The sequence below is a fragment of the Phascolarctos cinereus genome, unplaced genomic scaffold (assembly GCF_003287225.1).
Source record: "Phascolarctos cinereus isolate Bilbo 61053 unplaced genomic scaffold, phaCin_HiC Scaffold_3;HRSCAF=262, whole genome shotgun sequence".
NCBI lineage: Eukaryota > Metazoa > Chordata > Mammalia > Diprotodontia > Phascolarctidae > Phascolarctos > Phascolarctos cinereus.
In genome coordinates this window covers 66,905,518-66,930,879 of record NW_027555736.1, presented here as the reverse complement: position 1 = coordinate 66,930,879, position 25,362 = coordinate 66,905,518, and the positions used below count along the sequence as shown (strand labels likewise).

The 25,362-nt window shown below is 33.6% G+C and overlaps 1 protein-coding gene across 1 annotated transcript in view; it reads right to left on the bottom strand.

The window, feature by feature from the left end:
• MYO9A (myosin IXA) overlaps positions 1-25,362 on the bottom strand; it is a 320,315-nt gene that overhangs the window by 219,995 nt on the left and 74,958 nt on the right. The window contains 5 exon segments of the mRNA XM_020996823.2: positions 1,141-1,238; positions 6,543-6,599; positions 8,337-8,436; positions 12,620-12,682; positions 15,635-15,729. Coding sequence (XP_020852482.1) covers positions 1,141-1,238; positions 6,543-6,599; positions 8,337-8,436; positions 12,620-12,682; positions 15,635-15,729 — 413 coding nt within the window.

The following is a 25,362-nucleotide window of genomic DNA, read 5'->3' as shown; positions in this document are numbered from 1 at the left end:
TCTCTCATTCACCTTCAGTCACTCCTTTTCCCTCTCATGTGCCTACAATTAAGACCACAGATTTAGAGCTAGAAAGGGCCTTAGGAATCATCCTGTCCAGACTCATCTTACAGATGAGAAAAAGAAGGTCTAGAGAAGTTCAATGATTAGTTCAAGGTTAGAAAGGCAGCGTCAGAGATGAAATTTGAATTTAGGTTCTCTAACTCCAAATATCTAACTCCAAATGTAACATACTGCTTTTTCCATGCTTTTAATGCTATTTACTGGACGCCACACACCTGATTTCCCACAGGATGTTCTCTCCTCCCTTGGCTTACAAACACACTATATTCTCATGGTTCTCCTCCTAAATGAACCTTCTCTGTCTCTTTTATTGGTTCCTTGTCCTCTTCCCAACTCTTTAAGATAGATGGCCCCTAAAGGCCTTCCTTTCTTCTCTTTCCCTTTTAATTAAGCAATCTCATTCAACCCCAGAGCTACCACTGTGATTGCCAAATCTATAGCTCTAAACTGGATTCTTTTCCTGAGCTCCAGGCCCACATCTTCAGCTGTCAAGATACCTCAGTTCGCATATAATGTCAACACCTCAAGTACAATACATCTCAAAATGAGCTAATTATATTTCCCCAAAGCCTACTCCTATTTCTGTTAGAGCACCACAATTCTTCCAGTTTTCCATGTTTGAAACCTTGGTGCTATCTATGAATCATCCATATCATTAACTTCTTGTATTAGATTGTTGTCCTATCAAGTCTACCCCTTCAATAATTTTTCTGTTTCTTCTTCTCTTTTTTATTACCAATACGCTTGTACCCTTACTATACCCCTTACCTGAACTTCTGCAATAGATTACTACAAAGTCTGCTAAGAACTTTCTTCATAGGCTTCCACTTCATATTTTCTGCATCCTTTAAAAATCCTATTCAAAATTCACCTTTTCAAGGAATCTTTCCCTAATTACCCCCAAACTTAACAACACTCTAATACTTGGCTTCTCCACAACTGCAAACTGCACCTAATTTGCACCATGTTATGTTACCAGTAGTCCAGAATGACATATTTTTCAAAGGTACTTCATAACATTGCTTCTAAAGAGAGAAAGGATAGTACAGTTCAAGAGAATTTATCAAATGAACTCACTGTCTACGGGTCTTGGGAAGAAATCCCACCATTTCCATTGCCAGCTGTAATCGTTCAAAATCATGCTTCAGATCCTCTCCATCAGCAGTGGAACAATCCTGCTAGTTCAAGACAGAGGAAATCAAGGTTATCTACTTGATTCAAAACTAAGTGTAACTGTTGCTTATATGACCAAACCACAGTCAGAAATTTGTAGATGCATATCAAAACAATAAATCCACTGTTCTCATTATTTTGCTTCTCACAAATCAGAGTTAAATGATGTTCATAACACTAATAGCGCTCTTTTAAAGTATTCTGACATTTAGGTGATTTTGAACAGCTATAAATAATTTCCTTCAATCAAAAGACATTATTTTTATTTATGTAGCAATATCAATGACAGCACACTGTTTAGTTAAACCAATATTTCCTTCTAGCCTTCTTATGTAACTGGCCAACCAAATTAAGAATGAGTAACAAGGAGGGGAAAGCTAAATGTGTGAACTATAGTAATTTTCAAATGCCGTATATTCAAATTTGGGAACCAAGAAACAGTCTCTAGTCCCATAAAAATGATTATTATTTGTTAGTACAATGTTTCCATTCAACTTTCCTACGCAATAAAAGAAATTTATTCTAAGTTGATCCAAGTTTTTTCTTTGTAATAAAATAATACAATGATTTCATCTTAGAATAGTTTTATTATTAGAAATTATCCTGCTTTGGAAATTAAGAATAACTTTAGGAATTTATTTTGCTACAACAATACACATAATTGTTCAATTAAATACTTGGGAGATCTGAATCCAAGAATGAGTGGCATGTTTAAAATGTTTTAAATCTCTGGGGGTAAAAGAACCTATCTATATATGTGAGGTTGTAAATACACTATAGAAAATTATTTATTAGGAATTCAAGTGTTTCATTTTCCTCATAAGTCTTAGGCAACTTAATGCTTCCCTCAACTATCATTTTTTAAACTGAAAACTATTTGTTCAAGTAAAAAACAGAAATTTTAAAAATGTTACTTGTGTGCTTTGATGGGAAACTTAAAACATACTTTTTCATCTCAGAAACTCCTACATGAAGATCAATAATTTTATAAGTAAAGATTTTCCTGAATCAAGCAAATGAAAATTATATGTTTCCAATGAAATAAACAGAATGATAAAGAGATAAAGATCCTTTGGCTTGTTGATTTGATTTTTTAATCAAAATGACTAAATAGTTGAAAAAACTGAAGTAAATGAATACTAATGACCTAAAGTATGACACATGTGAAGACTACAAACAAATATGGGAATACTAATATAAAGCAATGTAGAATGAAGGAAGTAAAAAAAAGAACATACTTGAACAGAACTACTTTCAAAATGTGAACAACAAAATCTAATAAATATACTATTTAAAATGGCAGAAAGGTGACAAAGAAGGGAATAGGTATTATTTTGTTAAAGTACATAAACACACGTAATTCCTCTTAAGTTATATCATTTATCATTTTATGTGTAATGACTACTTTACTGTAGTAGAAAATATAAAGAGTTAAGCCTATACTATCACCCTATATTCTGAAGGGAAAACTGACACTATTACCTCATGGTCTCAACAGAAATATACTGCTGAAGACTAGAAAAATTCTTTATATTCATAGAAGGTTAGCTTTGATGACCTCTAAAGGTTCTTCTAACTCTTTAAGATTCTATTTTTCTAGGAAAAGACTTATGTATGAAGGATCAGAAACATTCTGCAGGGTCCAGAATCACCTGACATTTATCACTTAAGTTCAATGGTTATCTGTTTCCTCATCCATAAAATCAGAAGATTCAACTACACAATCTCTAAGATTTCTTCTAGCTCTAAATCTTTAATTCCATGAACTTGCATTTGTTCTAATCTTTATCTTAAAAACAACAAAAAGAAACAGTAACATTTTAATACAGACACTTTAATCTTAATTTTTATAAACAAGGAACATGCTCATTTCCAAGAAGACTGACAACTGACAGTAAATCAATGTTTTCAAATTCACAAACAGCAAAGTTAAAAATGTACATACAGCAAGTACAATGTTCATTAACATATATTGTCACATAAATGACAATCATATTCAAGTAAGTTGTCTTTATGCCACTCACCTGTCCAATAAATTCTGGTATACAGTAATCTAAGTACTATTTATTGAGATAAAAATAAATTTTAAAAAATGACAATTCTGTAAATGGAGGAACTTATTAATTTTATTTAATCCAACTTTGGAATTTCAACATGTGTCTATCTAGAAAGAAAGGAACCCCAAATCTCCTAGTGAAATTTAGCCTTTCCATTTAATTTTAGACAAATTATATTATGTGGTAGGTTGAATTCTAGTTCTTTCAAAGCTGTATTTTGAAACTATAAATGAATAATTTTCATTTGTAAGAGCTGAGGGCAATAACTAAAATATTAGTGACAATTAAAGAAGTAGAACAAAGAAAAAAAATAAATGACTGACAAATCTTGTTAAAGTTCTACCTAGGACTTTATAATATAAATTTAGATCAACCATTTTAACCTACTTTTGAAATTACTGTATCTAATGCTGAATGCTGACAGTTCATGAATAGCTATGATGATTACACAGCACTTTACAGTGTCATAAAATTATTACAATAACCAACATTTCCACTTAATGTTTTATGTTACAAACATTCACCAAAAAACACTTATTACCTAGGCAACATCTTAAAATATCTATCCTTCCAAGTCTCCAAAGAGATCATTTTTGTTAAATAAAAAAAAACTGCTTTGCTTTCTCACATCTCAGATGAGGGGGACTAAAACCCACATCAACCTGGCCCCTTCCTACCTTTTTAGTATGTTTACACTGTATGTCCATCCCTCCATCTCCACGTGTTCCATAATCCTGAGACACAGGCATTCTAGCTGCTCTTTCCACATTGTGAGGCATATCTCCTGACCTCTGTCTTTTCACTGGCTGTCTCTCATGCCTGCAATGCTTTTTCTCTTTACCTTTACCTCTTGGCTCTTCTGGCTTATTTCAAGACTCTGCACAAATCTCACCTTGCAGAAGCAAGAGGCCTTTCTTGTATACCCTCTCCCTTCTAATGCCTTCCCAATGAGATTCTTTCTCCCCTCCCTCCCATATATGTGTACGTGTACATGTATAAACACAAACACACACACTTCTTCCCACTCAGTATGTCAGCTTCTTAAGGAGAGGCATCCTGTTTTTGGCCTTTCTTTATAGCCTATGAGGGTTATATGGTATCTGCTTCTGCATTTAATCTGTTGCAATGTTGTTTCAGTTTAAGCACATTAAGAAAATCCAGCCTCATACGGATATGTAAATTGAAAAAAATAATTTTTAATAGCAAAATAACATATTAGTATTATTATGAAAAGAGTTTTGACCTCAAGGACCCCTTAAAAGTTGTAGGGAACTCCCTAGAATCCTCAAACCACTTTAATAACCACCACCTTAAGAGAATAGCTTTGAAGTAGTTAAGAAATACTTCTTTAAAGATGATTGATATACTAATTAAAACCACCTGGCAGTATTTTGTTAATCTAGTTTTTTTATTTGATCTTCATAAAATATAATTACTTTAAAAAAAATTTTGTAATTTGGATTTTTCATTGATTTAATCTGTCCCCAGTTGGTTTGAATAAAAAAAATAAGTTAACCAGCAACCTAAGGGGAGTTAGCATGGTGAATAGAGAGCCTATAGAGTCTCCCTCAAGAAAAGATGTTAGGCTCAAGTCCAGTACCTGACACACACTGACTATGGAACCAGGATAAGTTATTTAACCTTTCATTCCCAAGGGGAACCTGCTTAATGTATAAACTACAGAGAAGGTGAAGACCTATATTGGTAGAGGAAGTTTTCGCACCTGGCTTTCTCTCACATGGAGGTTCCCAATATCAATGAAATCACAGATCAAGTCCAAAATAAAACACAGCACCTAAGCAATGAGTATTTATGATTTCCTCACTGAAAAATGATATATTTACTCTCTCACTCTGAATAATTTTAGCACTGCTTGTTTACTCTAAACAGAATGTAATACAAGTTGTTAACATTTCTGTTAAGGTTTGTCAGAATGTATTAGAAAAGCTGGTAAACAGCTTTCAATGAGCCCTATTATTTGACTTAACATACTGAATCTTTTAATCCTTTCAGAAATCAATATTAAACATTTCAGAAACTAATAAAATTAAACATTTCCTTTTCTCCATAAAATCTGCCAACACTAGAATCACTTTTTAAGTCTTTGAAATAAACTAGATTTTTAATAAATAGAAAAGTTACCACAAACAACCAGACAACCATTCTAGAGCAAAGAAAAGTGAAGGGAAAGAGAACACAGATGAATATTTAGAAACATATTAACTGAGAAGATCTTATTTTAAGTTTTGACATCCGAATTGTTTCCACACAGGTCAGGAAAAAGAACAGCATTACTTATCCCTTTCTTCACCAATTTTATGTTGTGGCTATTTGACCTCAGTTGATATGACAAATAAGCTAAGTTTAAACAATCCCTTTATTTATGCTCAGAGGCCAAAGAATTATGGATACTGTCAGTTCATGGTAATTTCCTCAGGGCTGTGTTCTGAAATTTCACTAAAATTTCTTTGAAAGATATATAAAATTATTTTCTCTCAGAAACTGAAAAAATACACAGGATCAAAAAAGTGTTTTGAGTTTATTTTTTAAAAACATAAGATTAAAGGAACCTCAAATTTTAACACATCAAATCTAATCACTACCCAAATATGAAGATGTGTTCTATTAAAAATAATTCATAAATCTGTTTTCAAAAAGAGTCCTGATGAGAAACCAGATTAAAACTTTAAGCACTGGGTTGCTGAACTGAAGCAGTGCAGCAGTACCCACCTGGCATATTTCACTTGAAGCAACCTTTATTTTAAGGGAGGAATAAAAAAAAAAACTAGTAGTAATTAAATAAGTAAATGACTTCAATCTTGTTATGATTTGACTAAATTCATTTTCAATTAGATTAAATGATTCAAAAATTAAAATTGATCAAGTTTGTAGAAACATTCATTAAATGAAAATGTAAAAGTCCCACTATCATAAAATACAGCTACTTTGGAATCATCATTAACTCTCAAAAGTTCATGACTTTGGTCTTCAAATGCAATTTTAAAAAAATCTATATTCCTCTTAAATTTGGACTGAGAATCATTTTTTTGAGAATCAATTAACCAAGAAATACAAATAGGATATTATTGGCATAATTTTGACCAACCATCAAGTAATGTAAACTATCATTAACTGTTCTGGTTCTGACTTTATATGTTGATTTCCCAAAGTTGTAAGATGGATGATAATCAAATGAGCAAGGTAATACCCTTCACCAGCAACACAGACTACCTGTGTACTTGTACTGACCGGCTCAGAGTCATAGTAATAATCATCCCAGCTCTGTCTGAGGGGTTTCTTTGTCATCTGAAAGTAAGGCAAATCCAGTTAGGTAGAGATAAAGTACAACAAACTTTCCTCACCATCTTTTAAACTAAGCAAGCATGTAGCACAGCCACTAGCAACATAAAAGTAGATTTTGCACAATAAGACTGAATGAGAAATTTAAGAAATATTCTGGGAAATCATCCACTAGAATTATTAATACTTCCTCTTCTCTGATTTCATATGAAACTTAAGTTTCAGTCTATCCAAATAATAGATAACAGGAAGACAGTTTTTTTTTTAAAATTACAACAGGTTCAGAGATACCTAAGATTAACTTATTTTTAGGGGTGTCTGTCTCTAAAAAGAATAAGTAAAGGAACTTAATTGCTAAAGCCACAATCCAAATGGTTTATTTAAGGAATCCAGAGAATGACTGTCCCAGAAATGGAATTATGACCTTCCAAAGAAATACCACTTAATTTTATTTAACAAAAAAGCTAAAAGTACTACTAGGAATGTGATACTCTTAAAAATTTATAGTAGACCATGCTAAAACAGATATTTTTAAATTGATGTCAGTAATACAGCATACAATATTTTGAAGAATACTTGACCTGCTACTTGCATTACTATAACCACATCCTAAAATGTCTAAGTTGCTATCAAAACAGGCTATTTGTTTGAGAGGTAATTAGTCCTTTAATTTGTAGTAAGCTTTTCCTTACAGATCTCTAATATTACTCATATTAATAAAACTTTAAGCACAAAAACATTAATCTTTCTCTTTATTAGGATTTTTAAACAGAGAAATGTTCATTTTATCTTCAATTTTTTTTTCAATTATTTTATCTTCAAAAAGAAGATTTGCGATCTACTAACATTACTATCATAAAAAGTGAAGCATACCAAATTTATTAACATTTATTAAGTTTAGTTAAGTATTCTATCTAACCTATAATAAAGAAAAGTAATATATGAGAGTCTTTGCAATTATTCTGCTGGGAAAAGATTGTTTAAATCTGCTCTGGTAAAAATAATTTCAGAGAAAGATCTAAAGTTTCTAAATATAATGGATGAATTTCATTTTGACAACAGTAGATTTGTTACTTTGTTAAGCTAATCATGCTACAAAGTAATATGTCTATATATCTATATGTATATATACATATGTTAATAGATACTATGTGTGTGTGTGTGTGTGTGTGTGTGTGTGTGTGTGTGTGTGTGTGTGTGTATATATATGTATGTATATAGTCACATAGATAAAGAAAAAATAGTTAAGCCATCACGAAATCATGCAAGGAATTAGACACCAAAGACTCGTAAATATGTAAATCACATTTTACATGAAAACTTTGCAAAAGAGTATTAGTAACATCATTAGTAACAACATTCAAACTACAGAGGAGGGTGGAGAATGCTCCCCCCAAAATCTAGACTCTTGTCTAGTATAAACAGTTTGTTGGTTCATCAGAAAGTATAATAAATAATAAAATCATAACACATAAAAACCTTTTCTATGTGAAAAAGATGCAAAAGCAAATATTATGAATTCTTTTATTTCAGACATTAAACCTAAGATATCGAAAATCTGTATAAATGTAACAAAAATGCAATACACAGAAATATAAAATTCATAAATTTTGTAAAATTAGGATTTTAACTATTCTATTCAGTAACTGTTACCTACATCAAAGGACAAACACTAGTGAAAACTGAGTACATTTATAACAACATCCAACACTTCAAAATGCCTTCCCTCTCTCCAAGCCCCACCTGGTTGAGGTAATGATACTCCTCAGGCTGTTTAAGATGGAATGCTGCCCTCTCTTCTTCACTTGCTCCTGCCAGTAAGTAATAGAACACATGGTAGTTCCTGTCATAAAAACAAATGAATAATTAAAATTTGTCTCTAGAACAAAATATATTTGGACATTAAATGATGCAAAAGCAATTTCTTTCTCTATTATTGAGAAGAGTTTAGTAGCAAAGAAATTACATGTTCATTAAATATTAGATAGAATGTACTGGTAAAACTACTCGGATCAGGGATTTTTTGTTGTTCATTAATGGCTTGCTTAATTTTCCTGACATTGGATTAAGATTCAATTACTCGGAAGAACAATTTGCAATTATTTGAGAAAAGTTACTGTATGTATACCTTTTGAACCAACGATTCTGCTATGCATGCACCCCAAAGAAATCAAAGGAAAAAACTTTGTAGTAACAAAAACATTAACTGATGCTGACTGAAATAAAAATAACAAAGGGAATTATACATACAGTGAATATAGTATATAAATGAAAACAAAACTAAAAGTCAGTCTAACATTAATTTTAGTATCTAATCTCAATCTTGAAAAATACCTCCTTCTCAGTAGGCAGGTGAAGGAATGAATGTGAAAATATGGTATATGAGGTCACAAACCATGGCTAAGTATGGTTCTGCTTAAATATCTTTCAGTGCTAGGGGAAGTAAGAGGCAAGGAGGATGTGGACATGTTAAGGGGATAGAACTGGTATGAAAACAAAATGTATCACACTAAGCTTTTCCAAAAGACACAACTTCTAGGAGGACATGGACACAATGAGCAAAACTAGGAGGAAATTACAGCAACCAACTCCTCACAAAAAGAAATCAAGGAACACACACCAGTCATGTAGGAAGAATGAGGCATAGCAAATGGAAAGTCTATGCACTGGCAATTAAAAATGTGATGTAATCAAGAAACTCTCCCATTACATTTGACACATTCCCAAGAATGGACAAAGAAGAGGCAAAGAAAAGTAGGGAGAAGATGTACACAGAATGAGGAGGCATATAGGGGCTGTTCTCTTTCAGAGATCTACATTGGTGTCCTGGCATCAATGAGAGCATATACTCCTCTAAGGATTGAAGCATGAGTGACACAGGCAGAAATGGATAGGTTCTAACGTCCACAGGGAGAAGAAAGGACATGACCAAAATCACAGATCCACTGAAATAGTGTGTATGCTGTAGTTCTGTTTATCCTTTCTATATTCTGCCTTACTTTATGTATTTCTCTACATTCTTCACTTCTTTTCTTATAGCACAGTAAAATTACATTCTACTAATATACGACCATTTTTTCTGCAATACCTCAATTCTGGGCTACATAGATTTTTCCACTTTTTGGCATCATTTAAAAAAATGTACAGGTCTCTTTTTCCATATGAACAAGAACTTTTATAAAAGCCCTGGGCAAAATTACTGAATTCAAAAAGACTAAATAGTTTCGCAGTTTTTAAAAATAAATGTTAAACTGCTTTCCCAAAAGTTGCTTCTCCCATTCCAAAGTTCTGCCAATAGTAGAATACCGTGCCTGATTCTCCACAGTTAGGTTAGCACCGAATTAATGATTTTTTTAATTAAAAAAAAACTGGAAGGATAATAGGTGTAGATCTAAAGTTTGAAGGGACATGAGGCCACTAAATACAGCCTCCTCATTTTATAGATAAGTGGGTTAAGGATGAAGGATGTTCGACACACAAAGGTAGTAAACTGTTGCATTAAGCTATTTTTTTCCCCTTTTGTCCAGCACTAGACAATTCATTACCCATTTATATTAAATACATTTAAATCTAACAACTGTGAGAATACTTAATAATCCACTGTACTGTAACACCCCCTGGTAATTCTTGTCCTCTTATTCACCAATATAAATTTTGTTACCACTATAGCTAATTCTGTGACATAGCCCTTGTTATCAGTCTGACTGCTATTATATTAGATCTACAGATTAATTTAGATAATACTGCTATCTTTCCTGTATTAGCTCAACACAGTCACGTACATTGGGTCTCTCCAATTACTTAATTCATCCTTTATACTTCTGTTAAAACTGCTTTACAATATTCTTTATGCCTGTCTTGCAAATGTCTTGATAATAGTAAGTAATGCTCAAGTGTTTGATACATTTTATCATAATTATATTACTTTTCCTACAAATTTATTCTGAAATTTGTTACTGATATACAGAATTGCTCAGGTTTTTATGAATTTGTATTATAACCTGCTCTACTGGTAAAGTAATTTTTGTTTTTTGTTGTCTTCAGTTTAAGAAGGCACCCTTATAGCACCAGCAAAGACACTTTATCTTCTTCTTTCGCTTATTCCTTTAATTACTTCACCTTGCCAAAAGATATAATAAACACTTCTAAAATGGTGTCGAATAATGACGGTGCAAGTAGAGAGTACTCATATATTCATATTCTTAGGGGGAAGGGACCTATTATGATTCCCTAACATATAATGCTAGTTCACAGTTTCAAATATTTTCCAGGAAAAACTATTCCAAGCTTATACTTTTTAATGCTTGTAATATAGCTATTATATATTATCAAAAGCTTCTGAACTTAATCATAATCTTACGATTTCTATGAAGTATATTACTGATATAATTATATTGACTGTTTTCTAATACTGAACCACCTGTGCATTTGATATAAATTCTATTTGACCAAGATAAATAATTTCATTAATATGTAACTGTCATCTATTTACCAATATTTTAGTATTTTTGCATCATTTCTCATTAATGATAGAGAGAGTATGGCATAATGAGTAGAGAGTGCTACAAATTAACACTTTGCATACATACATATATGCATACGTATGTATATGTGTGTACATGGTCTTCTGATTTTAATTATGCTAGTGCAGGTCTATACTTTGTATATCTAGACAAAGTGTGTGTGTGTGTGTGTGTGTGTGTGTGTGTGTGTGTAGAGGGAGGGAGGGAAGAAGGGAGGAAGGAAAGGAGAGGGACAGTGAAGGAGGAGGGAGGAAGAGAGGAAGGGACAAAGGGAGGGAAGGAGAGGGAAAGGGAGAGAGAGAGGGAGAGGAAGGTAAAATTTTAATCCAGGTCTTCTGACTCTAGTTATAGCATTCTCTACATATTAACACCACGCTGTCTCTGTATCATTAATGAAAAATGATGCAAAAATACTAACATATTGGCAAATAGATTAGAATAATATATTAAAAAATAAATACACACAAGTCACATAGTCTTTATCTGCTTCAGGCAAAGGATGTCTAGTCAGAGACAGGTTGTAATCTATACTGATCCATGATAACAAACTCACAAATCCTTTTTATATATTTGTATTCATTAATAATGCTGATTTGTACTTCCCTTTGTCTGTCTTATCCCTTCTGCATTTGTCAATCAGAACTATATTTGCTTCAGATAAAGAGTAATGGAGCATTCTTTTTTTCTCTATTTGGAAACAGTTTATAATAGCATAAAGGCTGAATACTGGTAAATTCACAGGTGAATTCAAATGGTCTTGGTAAGTTTTTACCTGCAAATTCATTTTGGGATATTTCCTTGCTTTTTTAGCAACTGGCTATTTAATGTGTATGTAAAAAAAAATCTTTCTTCAAAATAGTCTCTTATATAGTCTAAGTTTTATTGACTACATATCTAATCATTTTCTTGATTTCACCTGCATTTGTTATGATCTCCCTTTTAACAGCTTTTACTAATACATAAGCTGTTACCTCATATATTTCCTCTCTAAAAGCTCCAAAACTAAGAAATAAAAATAAGTTTAGGGCAAACATTCTCAACGGGAACTACTTCATCCTTTGTAAGATATCTTTTTCTCAAAAGACCACATTTCTACACTTCTGTGTTAATCTCTCTACTTCTACCTTTCTGCTTCTGTCTGGATAAGCTTATGTTTCTTTATGTCTATCACTGGCCCATGTGCTTCTTGGGTCTCTGTGTTGTTTTCCCCACTGGTCTGTACATACTTCTGTTGCCTGTAGGGACAACAGTCCTACATCACTGAAAATTACCTTCCATTTGCATCTAGGACATGGTCATTGATAGGTGATATTATGGTTTAGATATTATGGTTTAATATGAAGGAGCATATGCAACAAATGTGTCACTTTATTATTATTAGCAACAGTACAATCTGAATAAGCATAACTGAAACCCAGAAAATTAAGGGTCTAATTCAGAGGTTCTGTGGAACACACACACACACACACACACACATACACATATGAATAAAAAAGTTCCTACCGCTCATTGTGTTCCTGATAGACTAGTCTAGACTTCTCCAATAGGTATTTTTCAACATAAGCTCTGTAAGGGAAAAAAACGGTGATAAAATTACTTATCAGAAAAACATTTAACATATGGTAAATAACATCTGTTTAACAGAAAACACATAAGTATACAAAAGGACATATAACTCTCTATGCAATTTTCATTAAGTATTATTAATACACATTACTCTATCAGTTACTATTGAGTTCTGGCTGCTATGAAGTTCACAGCCTTACATATTTATAAACTCTTAAGTGTAATACATAATGATATTAAGTTCCAATAGCGTCTTATCTAATCTGGTAAAATTAACTCAATTGAAACACAAATTACCTCTATCAGCATCCCTAACTTCCCTATTTGGTAAATGTTCAGTTCTTTTTTTCCCTTATCATCAAAGGGATGTGGATATGTAATATATCTAGTCTTTTTCAATCAATCAATCAACAAGTATTTATTAAGTAGCTACCTAGGGTGCTGAGGATATAAATACAAAGAATTAAGCAATTCACATTAGGAGAAGCTTACATTCTAGGGAGAGACAAAAAGTTCATAAAAATATAGCATAAGTATGAATTGAATAAACTACAAAATGGTCTAAAGGGGAGCGAAGGGAAGGTACTAGCAGTTTAGAGGATCAGGAAAGGTTTCGTGCAGAAGACTGGATGGACTTCAGAGGCATCTTAAAGGAAGAGACACTCTGACAGAGAAGATAAAATTTGAGTGACTCGAGATAAAAGGGGAGGAGAAAAGAGAATTCTGGATGAATGACCTCATTTTCATCAGTGAAATATAAGATGCAATACTTAGTAGAGATGAGATGGGGAGAAGTGGCACGAGGGGCCAGAGAAGAAATAAGACTGTGTAAAATAACTTTTTGAACTGTTGCTATGGAGAGTGGGAAAGAGAACTGATTAAAGAGGAAATCAAATGAATTGTGCTACTGCAGTGAGAGATCACTTGAGACAGATGACATACATTAGTATTGTACTCAAAATGCACAATTTCATGATTTTTTCCAGTTTTCTTCAGAGCCACATGAATAGGAAAGGAAGTAGGGTGGAGGGAGGAATTCAGGTTGGGATTTGGCAAGACAAGATTGGCAATGGGATAAGGGGACAACGGATTTAAAAGTAGGGGACAGTATACCACTGAATTGTTCTCCAAGGGGTTAAGAAAGGGGAAGAGAGGTCATTGTAGCCAGTCCAGAGATAATGAACTGAAAATGATCAGAGAAGTAAGGGAATGGAGGACAAGGTGAGAATCACAAATAGTTGGGGCCAATAAGGCATGGGTAAGGACAAAATGATAAAAATGGATAAAATAATAGAATGATCAAAATCAGATCAAGGAATTCTGGAGTTTATGAACATGCAAGTGCATTACTTGTGGGTGATATTAAAATCAAGGATATGATCTCTGTGTGGAGCAGGGTGGAATGGAGGAATACATAGTACATATTTAATAGTCTTGGGAACTGAGAAGTTAAGAGTATTTGAGGGAGCAATCTGTATACTACCAAGGCAGGAGTCTGAGACAAGATAAAGAATGTAAATCAGGTAATGAAATAAATGAGGATGGAAGAATACCATAAGGAATCAACAGATACAGTGTCCAGCTGAATTTTGATTGTGTGATAAATTTAGATAGTGTGAACCTCAAAGGAAAAAAAGTTTACTAAATGATAGTGGCAGAGGGAAACTCTGGAAATGAAACTAGTAAATAAATACTGAATTCTCAGGGTACATACCAAAGGTATGGAAGAGGTGACCTGAATATACTACATTTCAAGGTAGGATGTATTACTTTTTTAAAAGAAAATCTGTTTTATTAATGCCATTTTTAATACCACTATCACTACTTAGTGACATATTTTCCTGTCTGCAAAGAACCTTCATTTGTAGCTGATAAGCAGGGCTAATCAAAATGAATCAATACACTGGTAATGTCTGAAAAAGTATACTTCTTTCCACATCCATAGTCGACATTTCTCTGTAGAAAGGCAACAGGTTTGCTTCATCACTGATGTGCTGAAATCATGGCTGCTCACTATATCGGTAAGAGTTCTGAAGTTTTTCAGTTTTGCTTGGTAGTTTATATTCTTCTTGAGGGCAGATGTCACAATTAATAGAATGGGAGAATAGAATCAATTAGAGGAAAATAATTTGAAGCATAATATTATCAGAGGTGAAAAATTTCATGATGAAATAGCAGGAAGCCCTGACTTGAACAATGTGTTTGTAACCTAGTTCTAAATGGGCAGATGTCCTATGATAGAGAATAGCTAAAGAAAAAGCCCAGAAGTGAAAGATCAAATGTCTTGTTTGTGGAATAACCAGGAGGCCAGGTTGAAGAGTGTGTGGTGAAGAATAAGGGGCAAGAAGACTGGAAAGGTAGGTAAGGGGATCTAGGTCATGAAGGGCTTTGAATCAAATAGAGGAATTTATGTTTGAGCCTAGAGGCAATAGGGAGCCACTGGAGTTTGTTGAGCAGAGAGGCAACGTGGTCAGACCTGCAGTTTAGGAAAATTAGTTTGGCTGCTGAATGGAGGATGGATTTTAGCAGGGAAGGACTTGAGACAGGCAGACCCCTTAGCAGCTACTGCAATACTCCAGGTAAGAGGTGAGGAGAGCCTGTACCAGAGTGGTGGCAGTGTCAGAGGACAGAAAGGGGTATATATGAGAGTTGTTGCAAAGGTAAAATGTGTGATCCCGAATGCACAGGGAGCCACTGAAGTTGACTGATTAGGTGGAGTAGCAAGAAAGACAAAGTCAGGAGAAACACTTGCCTTCAACGAACAGCAAATGTATACACTGGTAATGACAAAGGACAAGTGGCCAATATTCTTCAAATGTAAATACAATGAAGTGACTATACTCTGTTAAACAGCAAATACAGATTTCATTTGCTACTTCTTAAACAGAGAAGTATGCAAAAATAAAAAGCAAGTAAATTCTAAAATGCATAATACTGACGAATGCTACTTACCCACGAACAGTTCCAGTCTCCTGGTAATTTACTTGAATAAACTTGCCAAAGCGACTTGAGTTGTTATTATGTGCTGTCTTTGCATTTCCAAAAGCCTGTCAAAATAAGAGGGAATTCTTATGGTATATTTCAAGAGCTGTACCCTGAATAGACCTGAATTATTTATTACTATTCCATGCAGTATGATTTAATAACAAAAAATGATAGCAGCAATTTACATTCACATATGTAGTACCTTAAGCTTTACAAAATAGTATCCTCATAATAACTACTCTGTGAGGTACGTAGGGTACATATTATTCTCAGTTTACAAATGAAGAAAAATAAGGCTGAGATGTTAAGGGAACTGTACCTATTCACAAAGCTAGTAATGATGCTTAGATTCAAAAGTAGGTGCCTTGTGACTCCATGTCCAAAGTTCTCTCCACTATAACATTGCTTCAGGAGCACTAGACTGAGTATCAGAGGAACTGCTGAGTTCTGGCTTTCCTTAAAGGTTTTGGACAAACAAATCTACTATGGCAAAAATTAGAAGGGAAACAGTTAACTGAGGGAAACAACTGCGTAACAAGTTTCTCTGATAAGGGTCTCATTTCCAAAATATACAAGGAACTAAATGACTTTTCTAAGTCTAAGCGCCAATCTCCAATAGATAAACAGTCAAAGGATAAAAATAGCCAATTTTCAAAGGAATAAATCTAAACTATCAACAATCATAAGAAAAAAATTAATCTAAACCAATAATTAGGGAAACGAAAATTAAGGTAATTTTGATTTGTATTAAATCATACCTGTTAGTATAGTAAAAATGACAAAACAGGGAAATGACAAATAGTAGAGGGGTCACGGGAAACAGGTTAACTAGTGTACTGTGGTAGGTATTGCTATGAATTGGTCTAGCCATTCTGGAAAGCAGTTTGGGAACTCTGCCCAGAAAGGTACCAGACTATGCATTCCCTATGACCCAGCAATACTATTATTAGGCTTATACTCCAAAGAAATCAAACAAAAAGGAAAAGGATCTATATTTTCAAAATTAAAGTATCTCTTTTCATGAGATAAAAGTTGGAAAATAGGGGGTAGGGTATCCTCCTGTTGGGGAATGGTTAAGCTGTTGTTATGTGAAAGTAATAAAATATTACTGTGTCATAAGAAATCATGAGACAATTTTAGAAGAAACCTGAAAGACTTCTATAAAATCATACAAAAGTAAACTAAAACTAGAACAGTCTATACAATGAAAACATCACAGAGGGAAAAAAACTCTGACTTTAGAATGCTGATCAACACAATCATAAACCACAAGTTCAAAAAACTGAAGATGAAACACACAACTCACCTCCTGACAGTGAGGTTATTAACATACAATACAGAAAAAGACCTATATTTTCAAATACGACTAATACAGGGAAATTTTTTTTTTCTGGACTATACAGCCACATAATAATAACAACTACTACTACAACAGCTAGCATTTGTACATTGTATTGAGGGATGAAGTTCTTCAGGTTTTAAAGCTCTTCTCAATGGAAGTCTGTGTAGTGGGAGACTTTTTTTTAAAAAAAGACCAAATGAGGATGAATGTAAGAGAGCCTTCCATTATAAAATGCTCTTGCCATGAAATGCAATTAAGTGATAATACTAAAGGTAACGAGGTTAACAGCTAAGATCTACTGATTAATTTTTAGTTGACTTTGGCTGTTCCAATATAGCTGAGATATATACAATATCACAATTCATTATTGTATACCCAGCCCTTAGCACAGTACCTGTAACATAGTAGGCATTTAATAAGTGTTTACTGATTGACCAATACAAAACAATTAGTGTCACTCAACAGCTAAGGAGCACAGTAGATAGTCTTAAGACCTGGAGTCAGCAAGACTTGAATTCTGATCCAGCCTCAGACACTTCCTAGTTGTGCAATTCTGGGCCAATCACTAAATCTCTGCCTACTTCAGTTTCCTTATCTGTAAAATGGGAATAATAATAGCACCTACCTCCAGGGTTGTTGTGAAGATCAAATGAGATAATGCTTTAAATGCTTAGCATGGTGGCTAACACACAGTAGGCATTTAATAAATGAAGGTGACAGGACAGGCCTCCCAAAGAAAGTGAGACTTGAACAGAGTCTTAAAGGAACCCAGGAAAACTAAGAGGTAGAGGAAAGGGAGCAGAGCATTCCAAAGTTGGGGGACAGTCAGTACAACGGTAGAGACAAAATACATTCTGGACTGGTATAGCTGGATAACAGAATACAGGGAACAGTGTAAAATATAAGATAACCAGAAAGATAAAGGTTATGAAAGGCTTTAAATGCCAAACAGGATTATTTGCTCCTAGAAGTGACAAGGAGCCACTGGAGCTCCCTGAACGGGGTGGACTGTGGAGAGACGTAAAGTAGTTATCTACTGTTGTTTTTAAAGCTGCTAACTTCATTCTGCATCAATTCACATAAGACTTCTCAGGGTTGTGTTTTTTTTTCCTTCTTCAATTCTTCATATCTATCATCCTTACTATATGGTAATATTCATTACAATAACATAACAATTTATTTAGCCACAGACATGTACTTTGTTTCTCTCTCTTTTTTTTTTTTTTTGCTAACACAAATATGAATAATTTGGTTCACGCGGCACCTTTCTGTCTTGCTTCCTTGGGGTATATGAACAATCAGTTAAAGATGTGGATACCTTAGTTAAAAAAATTTGGCGTGGGATGAGTGGTGAGGATAACATCAAATTACTTTCCAGAATGGTTAGGTCAATTCAAATCTCTACCCAGTGTTTTACTGTGCATTTCTATCTCCAGTCTCCCAAACACCTTCCACCTGTTGATATCTTTACTAATTTCCTAGGTATGAAATCCTGAGGTAAAACATGATGATTTCTTTTAATTTACATTTCCCTTATTATTTGTGACTTACAGCAGTTTTTCCTATAGTTGTCTTTTTTTTTTCTTTCTTTCTTTTTTTTTTCTGAGAATTACTGTTCAAATCTTTTGACTATGAAATAGTTCTTGGTCTTATATATTTTGTATTAGCTACCCATATCTCTTGGATACAAGACAGATCTAGTGCCAAGATAGTTTCTCAATTAAGTAGCTTCTATTCTGGGCCTGCACGACTTGAAGGCAGCTTACGGCCCTCGGGCTGCTTGCGGCATGCCAAAGGATTTCCTCTACATACAAAGGATGTTTTCCTCTACATTTTTCATAGGCTTCCTGAAATCCTTTGCAGCCTGCAGGCTGCAAGTTATGCAGAGCAGTCCTATTCTTATCCTGACAGTACTGATTTTTTTCATACAAAAGATTTTCACTGATATATTATGAAATACAGAAGATTTTCATTTCACTATAATCAAAATGATTTATCTTTTGTGATCACCTCTAACCCTTGTCTAAGTATGTTTCTCATTAGCACTAAAAGAGTCCCTGAACTCATTCTCTTTTGATGTTTTTGTGTGACTTTTAATACACAAGTCACTATCCATTTTAAGATTTTTGTGTTATATGTGCAAGATACTGATTTAAATCTAACGTATCATTAGCTTTCCCATTTTCCCAGCAGTTCTTGACAAATAGGGAGTTTTTCTCCCAAGTAGTTAATGTCCTCAAGGTTTACCAAACGGTGTGTTGAGTTCATCTGAAAGAGTTATTCGCACTTCCCATTTCCCCCATTATTTCCCTTGAGCTTCTAGAGTTTTTATTACTCCAAATAAATTTTATTTCCTGAGCAAAAGCAGGAAAACATTATACACAGTTAACAGCCATTGTGTGATGACTGGCTTTGATAGACTTAGCTCTTTCTCAGCAATGCAAGGATCTAAGATGACTCCAAAAGATTCATGATGGAAAATGATATCTACATCCATAGAACTATGGAGTCTGAACCCAGATAGAAGCATACTATTTGGTCTCTTTTTCTTTTGCTGTTTTGTCTTGTTGTTTCATTCTCATGGTTCCTCCCATTAGTTCTAATTCTTCTTTACATCACAACTAATGGGATAATATGCTTAATATAAATGTATAAATAGAACCTATATCAGATTGCACACCATCTTGAGGAGGGAGGAGGAGAAGTGGAAGAGGGAGAAAATTTAAAACTCAAAATCTTATGGAAGTGAATGCTGAAAACTAAAAATAAATATTTTTTAAAAAATCGATGGCTATAAAATTTTTTTAAAATTAAAAAAATAATAATTTTTTTCCTCTATATCTATAAAGTACTTCCTCGTTAGGTGAACTGCTATAGCATGAAATATGTAAATTAATTTAAGTAATTATCATTTTATGATATTGTACATCCCAACCATGAGTACTGAATATTGTCACCAATCATTTTCTTTTTACTTTTGACTGATTAATAGTTGTATTTATAGAAGTGAGCATTATTAGACTGATTCCTGGACCTATTAAGCATTTTGTTATTCTGGATGGGATTTTTCTTTTTACTTAATTCTGTCAATATTTTGTTACCACTGTTTAGAAATGCTGTATCTAGCTATTTTACCAAAACTGTTTCAATTAATTTCTTTGGAGATTATTTCTGTTTTTTTAAGTGAACCATCATTTTATCTATAAAAGAGATCATCTTCTTTGCCTAATAATTAAATTCTTTTAATTTTTCTCATCTTATTGTTTTCACAACTAGTATTTCTAGAATTATGTTAAAGAATAATGAAGAAAGAGGACATCCTTATTTTACTCCTGTATTTTGGAGGAAATTTCCAAAAAATTTTCCCCAGGAAAATAATTATCACCTTTGATTTTAGCTATATACTGTTTTTGGAGGGGGGAGGAGGGTGAGGCAATTGGGGTTAAGTGACTTGCCCAGAGTCACACAGCTAGTGAGTGCTATGTGTCTGAAGCCATATTTGAACTCAGGTCCTCCTGACTCCAAGGCCGGTACTCTAACCACTGCGCCACCTCACTGCCCCTAGCTATATACTTTTAATCGTGTCTAAAAGTAACTCATTCATATTGCTTGAGTTTTTTATTTTTATATCGTTTTTATTGATTTTTTTCTGTTTCTTTCAACACTATAGTATTCCATGTACCCTTTGGCCTCCTCCTTCTAGACAGCCCATCCTATATGACAAATTTGTATCTTTTGAAGAGGAAAAAGAAAAAAAAAGTCAGTACTGATTGATAAATTGAAAAAGCCTGAGAACATATGCAATGTGTAACACCTATGGACCTCCCACCTCCTGTTGAGAGTGTCTTCTCATCTCTTTATTTGAATCCACTTGATCTTTACAATTTGGTTACATTTACTTTTGATTTTTTGGATGTATAGTTGTTCTTTTCAATGATATTGTTGTAGTTACTGTGTATATTGTTTCCTTGGTTCTGTTTACTTCACTCTGTATCAGTTCACAGAGAGCTTTCCATGCTTCTATGTACTTATCATACATATCATTTCTTATGGCACAGTAATATTCTATTATGTTCATCATGTACCACAAATTATTTAGCCATTCCCCAATTGATGGGCATCTACTTTGTTTCTAGTTTTTAGCTACCACAATAAAGTGATGCTGTAAATATTTTAGAGTATAGAAGTATAGAGTATATGAGTATTCAGGCTGTTCTGCTTGCCTATTTCTACTTCTAAACTTCCTTAAGCTCTCTTCTGTATTATTTCACATCTCCCCACTTTAAATAAATACTATGAAAATAAAAAAAGAAATTAAACAAGAGTTACAATCTTCTCTTTGTTTAATCAATCAAGAAGCAGTTATTAAATCCCTACTATGGACCGGTTACTGTGCTGAAGACCAGTGATAAAAAGAAAAAACTGAAACAGTCCTTGTCTCCAAGAAAATGTCATTCTATCAGGAGAGACAACATGTATATATTTTTAAGCACATACAAAATAAATACAGAACAATTTTTAGAAGAAGACATTAGCAACTGAGGGGAATCAGGAAATTTCTAATGAAGGAGATGGCATTCAAACAGAATTTTAAAGGAAACCCGGTATTGTCAGAAGCAAAAGACAAGATGAAATGTGCATTTTAGGTATTGGGAACAACAGATTGTACACAGACCCAAAGAATGAGGATGGAATGTTGTTATGTGAGAAGTGACAGTCTGGCTAAATTGAAGAAAGCATGGAGGCGAGTTAAAAAGCAGGTTGGAACCAGATTGTAAAGGGCCTTAAATTACAAACAGAAGAGTCTATTTGATCCTTCTTCAAGCAATAGGGAACCACTAAAGTCTATTAAGAAACTCAAGGACAGTCAGACCTGTGCTTTAGGAATAGCTGACAGATCTGTGGAGGGTGGAAGAGACTTGAGGCAGGGGAACTTAGTAGGCAGCTATTTCGAAAATCTAGATGAGAGGTAATGAAGGCATGTTATTTAAACAAGTATAATATAAAACTGTGAAGAATGAGTATGAGATGAAGGGAGAGAAGTACTCCTAAGAAATCTGAACAGAAGAGCAAAGATGTTTATGTGATAGGGAAAACTTGAGACTGTGGGTGGGCAGATAGGAAGGAGTCATCAGAACTTGAATAGACTGAATATATCAACCATGAATCTTTATACTGCTTTAAATGCAAAAAAACAGAGTTAAATATTTTTAAATGTGTCTTATTTAAAAAAAGAAAAACCACAATACTTATAATGCAATTCCCAAAAGTCTAGACTCTAAACTGTCTTAACTAATATAAACTAATACACACAAAAAAGGGCAATGTAAATGTTACAATGTGATGAATACCAGCATATTTGGGTTATTTAAAGCACTCCACTTCATAGAAGTATGAAGTGCAAAATTTGAAAACATTAATGCTGTTAAGAATTCCTCATAGAGATTCTTCTTGACTGACCTGAAATATTTTAAGTGCAATTCCTGAGCAACATTCCAACCTTTGGCATTAGGTAATGAGCAATAAAGAGAAGTTAAACATTGTTGTTAGGGTTGAATTCTCTGAAAGTGTGGGAGAAAAATTCCATCTACAATTGACTAAATGCCAATTCAATATCACAAAACATCACTTTTATTGTAAAGGAAAAAATCCACAAGAAACAGAGTCAATCTTTAGATACATTGCTAAAAGAATGACTAAGGGACATTCATGTTCAAGAATGGAACTGGTGTCCAAAAAAAACCAAAACCAAAACAAAACTGCAAATCCATGTCTATCTTGAACTAAGATTTAGTTAATAAACATATCTATTTTTAAAAATTTAAGTCATTAGTCATACAAAAAAAGTACAGAAAGCTGAAGGCTATTTATAAATGCATCCAAGTTATTATCTGAAGGCCTGTCCTAAAATCTACTCTTAAGCACATCAAATTTAAACTCTTTCAGTCCATTAAAGAATGGCTAAAAGAAAGTTAATTCTAATTCCTGTCCATAAGGGTATATATCTCAAACACATTCTAGAGGACAGTATTATATTTGTGGTTCCTCACTGAATTTAAATTCAGAGAGTTATTGAGTATATTGTATGCATTATCCAATTCACCTAGAAGAACAAAAGTTCAAAGGAAGGGGACCTAGGAGTACCAGATGTAAAACTATACTCACTACAAAGAAGTAATTACCAAAAACAATTTAGCAGTAGGAAAGAAAGAGGGTGATCAGTAGAACAAGTACACAATATACAGAAGAAGCAAATAAACACAATAGCCTAGTATTTGATGAACCCAAAAATCTCAGTTTTGGGGGCAGATAATCACTATTCAACAAAAACTGGTGGGAAAACTGGAAAGCAGTCTGGCAGAATATAGGCATGGCCAACTATGTCTTATCACATACCAAGAAAAGCTCCAAATAGGAAAATGACAGCTATAAAGGGTGATATAAGCAAACTAGAGGAGCAAGGAAGAAATTACCTGTTAGATCCATAGATGGGGGAAGAGTTTGTGACCAAGCAAGAGACAATTACAGAAGAAAAAATGGATACTTTGATTACATAAAATCAAAAAGTTTTACACAAACAAAACCAATGCAGCTAAAATTAGAAAAGAAGTACGTAAATTGGGAGGAAGTTATCTTTACAGCAAATTTCTCTAAAAAAAGTTTCATTTCTAAGTTATATAGAGAATTAACTCAAATTTGGGATGTTCTGCTTTCATTCTACTCCACCATTTTTGCTTGAACTTCTTTGGTACAAACATGAAGAACAAAAAAAGCATAGCTTATTAAGTATAAAAGTAAAAGTACCTTTTGACCTGGAGGTTCTATGGCTAGCAATTTATCGTAAAAATATTATTAAAAGGACCATATGATCATAGAACTTCAGAACTGTGATTTGTTGACTCTTCCATTCACTTCTCTCCCTCCCTAGACTTCAGATAAGGACTCCCCTCAGCAGCTTCAACACTGTTTTCAGTTCCTCTTTACTAATGAGAATCAGATTCACAAGTTTTTGTCATTAGTTTCTTCACCTTTTGTGGTATGAAATTATCACTGAGGCAGGTCAAGATTATAATAGCTATTCTGCTTTTAGTCAAGAGGAAATTTCACAATCATGGCAAGATAGTTCAAATTTCCCATCGCTCACTGTATCATGCCCTTTTGCAGGTTTGTGAGCCACTACCATAATCCACTTCCTCTTCAGGTTTAAGTAAACTATAGTATAATATCAACATAATAAATATTCTGCTCTTTCCCTCTAATGTTCCTCTGCCAAATGTTTTCTCATTAACATATTCCCCATTAGTCGATGGTTATTTTTTATATAAGGACATAATCTTGACATACCAGACTACTCTATTCCTACTTTTATGCAATGTTTCTTTTGAACTGGTAAATTAATTGTGCTAACTGCTGGGGATACAAAGACAAAAGTCAAATTGTCCCTGCCCTCAAGGGGTTTACATTTAGCAGGGAATGTAAGGTATAGTCATTCATCTGTTGTCGTTTTCCCACCACAAGTCACATCCTACTAGGTTTCTGTGATACCTATACAAGGATAAGTTTACCTCCTCGCAACTCAAGATGATTGTGTAGCTCATTTTGCCACTCTCCACAGTTTACTCTTTTGATAAAATGGTTCAACAGTCAAAACACAAGATAAACTTAACAAGAATAAATACACAATTTTACATTTTAGTTGTAAAAGTAGTTAAGTAGAAAACAAGATGGCTTGAGAGCAATTAATATTTATTTTTGAAAAAAGACTATGAAGTTTAATAACAATTCGTGACAGAGTTGGTTTAAAAAAAACAACTCTAAAGCAGCAGTTCTTAATCTTTTTTTGTATCACACAAACCCTTTGGCAGTCTAGTGAAACCTTTTGATACCTCAGAATAATGGCTTTAAATGCATAAAATAATATACATAAGATTACAAAGAAAACCAATTATGCTCAAACAGTTATCAAAATGTTACGAAAAACAAGTTCATGATACCCAAGTCAAAAACTTCTGCACTAAGAGAACATCAAGATGCATTAAAAGAAATATATTCTTCAGATTCAAAAATACCCTGAAGCTTCTAAAACTTCATCTGAAGAATTGCATTTAGTTCTGTGAGCCACAAATAGTGACACATAATGAGGAAAGGAACCAGGACAAGGAAAAGACTGTAAACCCTGTTAAATAAGGAATGGCTGAAGAATCCAGGAAGGTTTAGGCTAAAGAAAACTGGGGGTGGAGGGAAAGGGTGTAACAGACAGCTAAACATAACTATCTCGAAATATTTCAAGGTTTTGCAGTAGAATTTTATTTATATCTATAGAGAACAGAAATGGGGCCAATTTGTAGAAAAC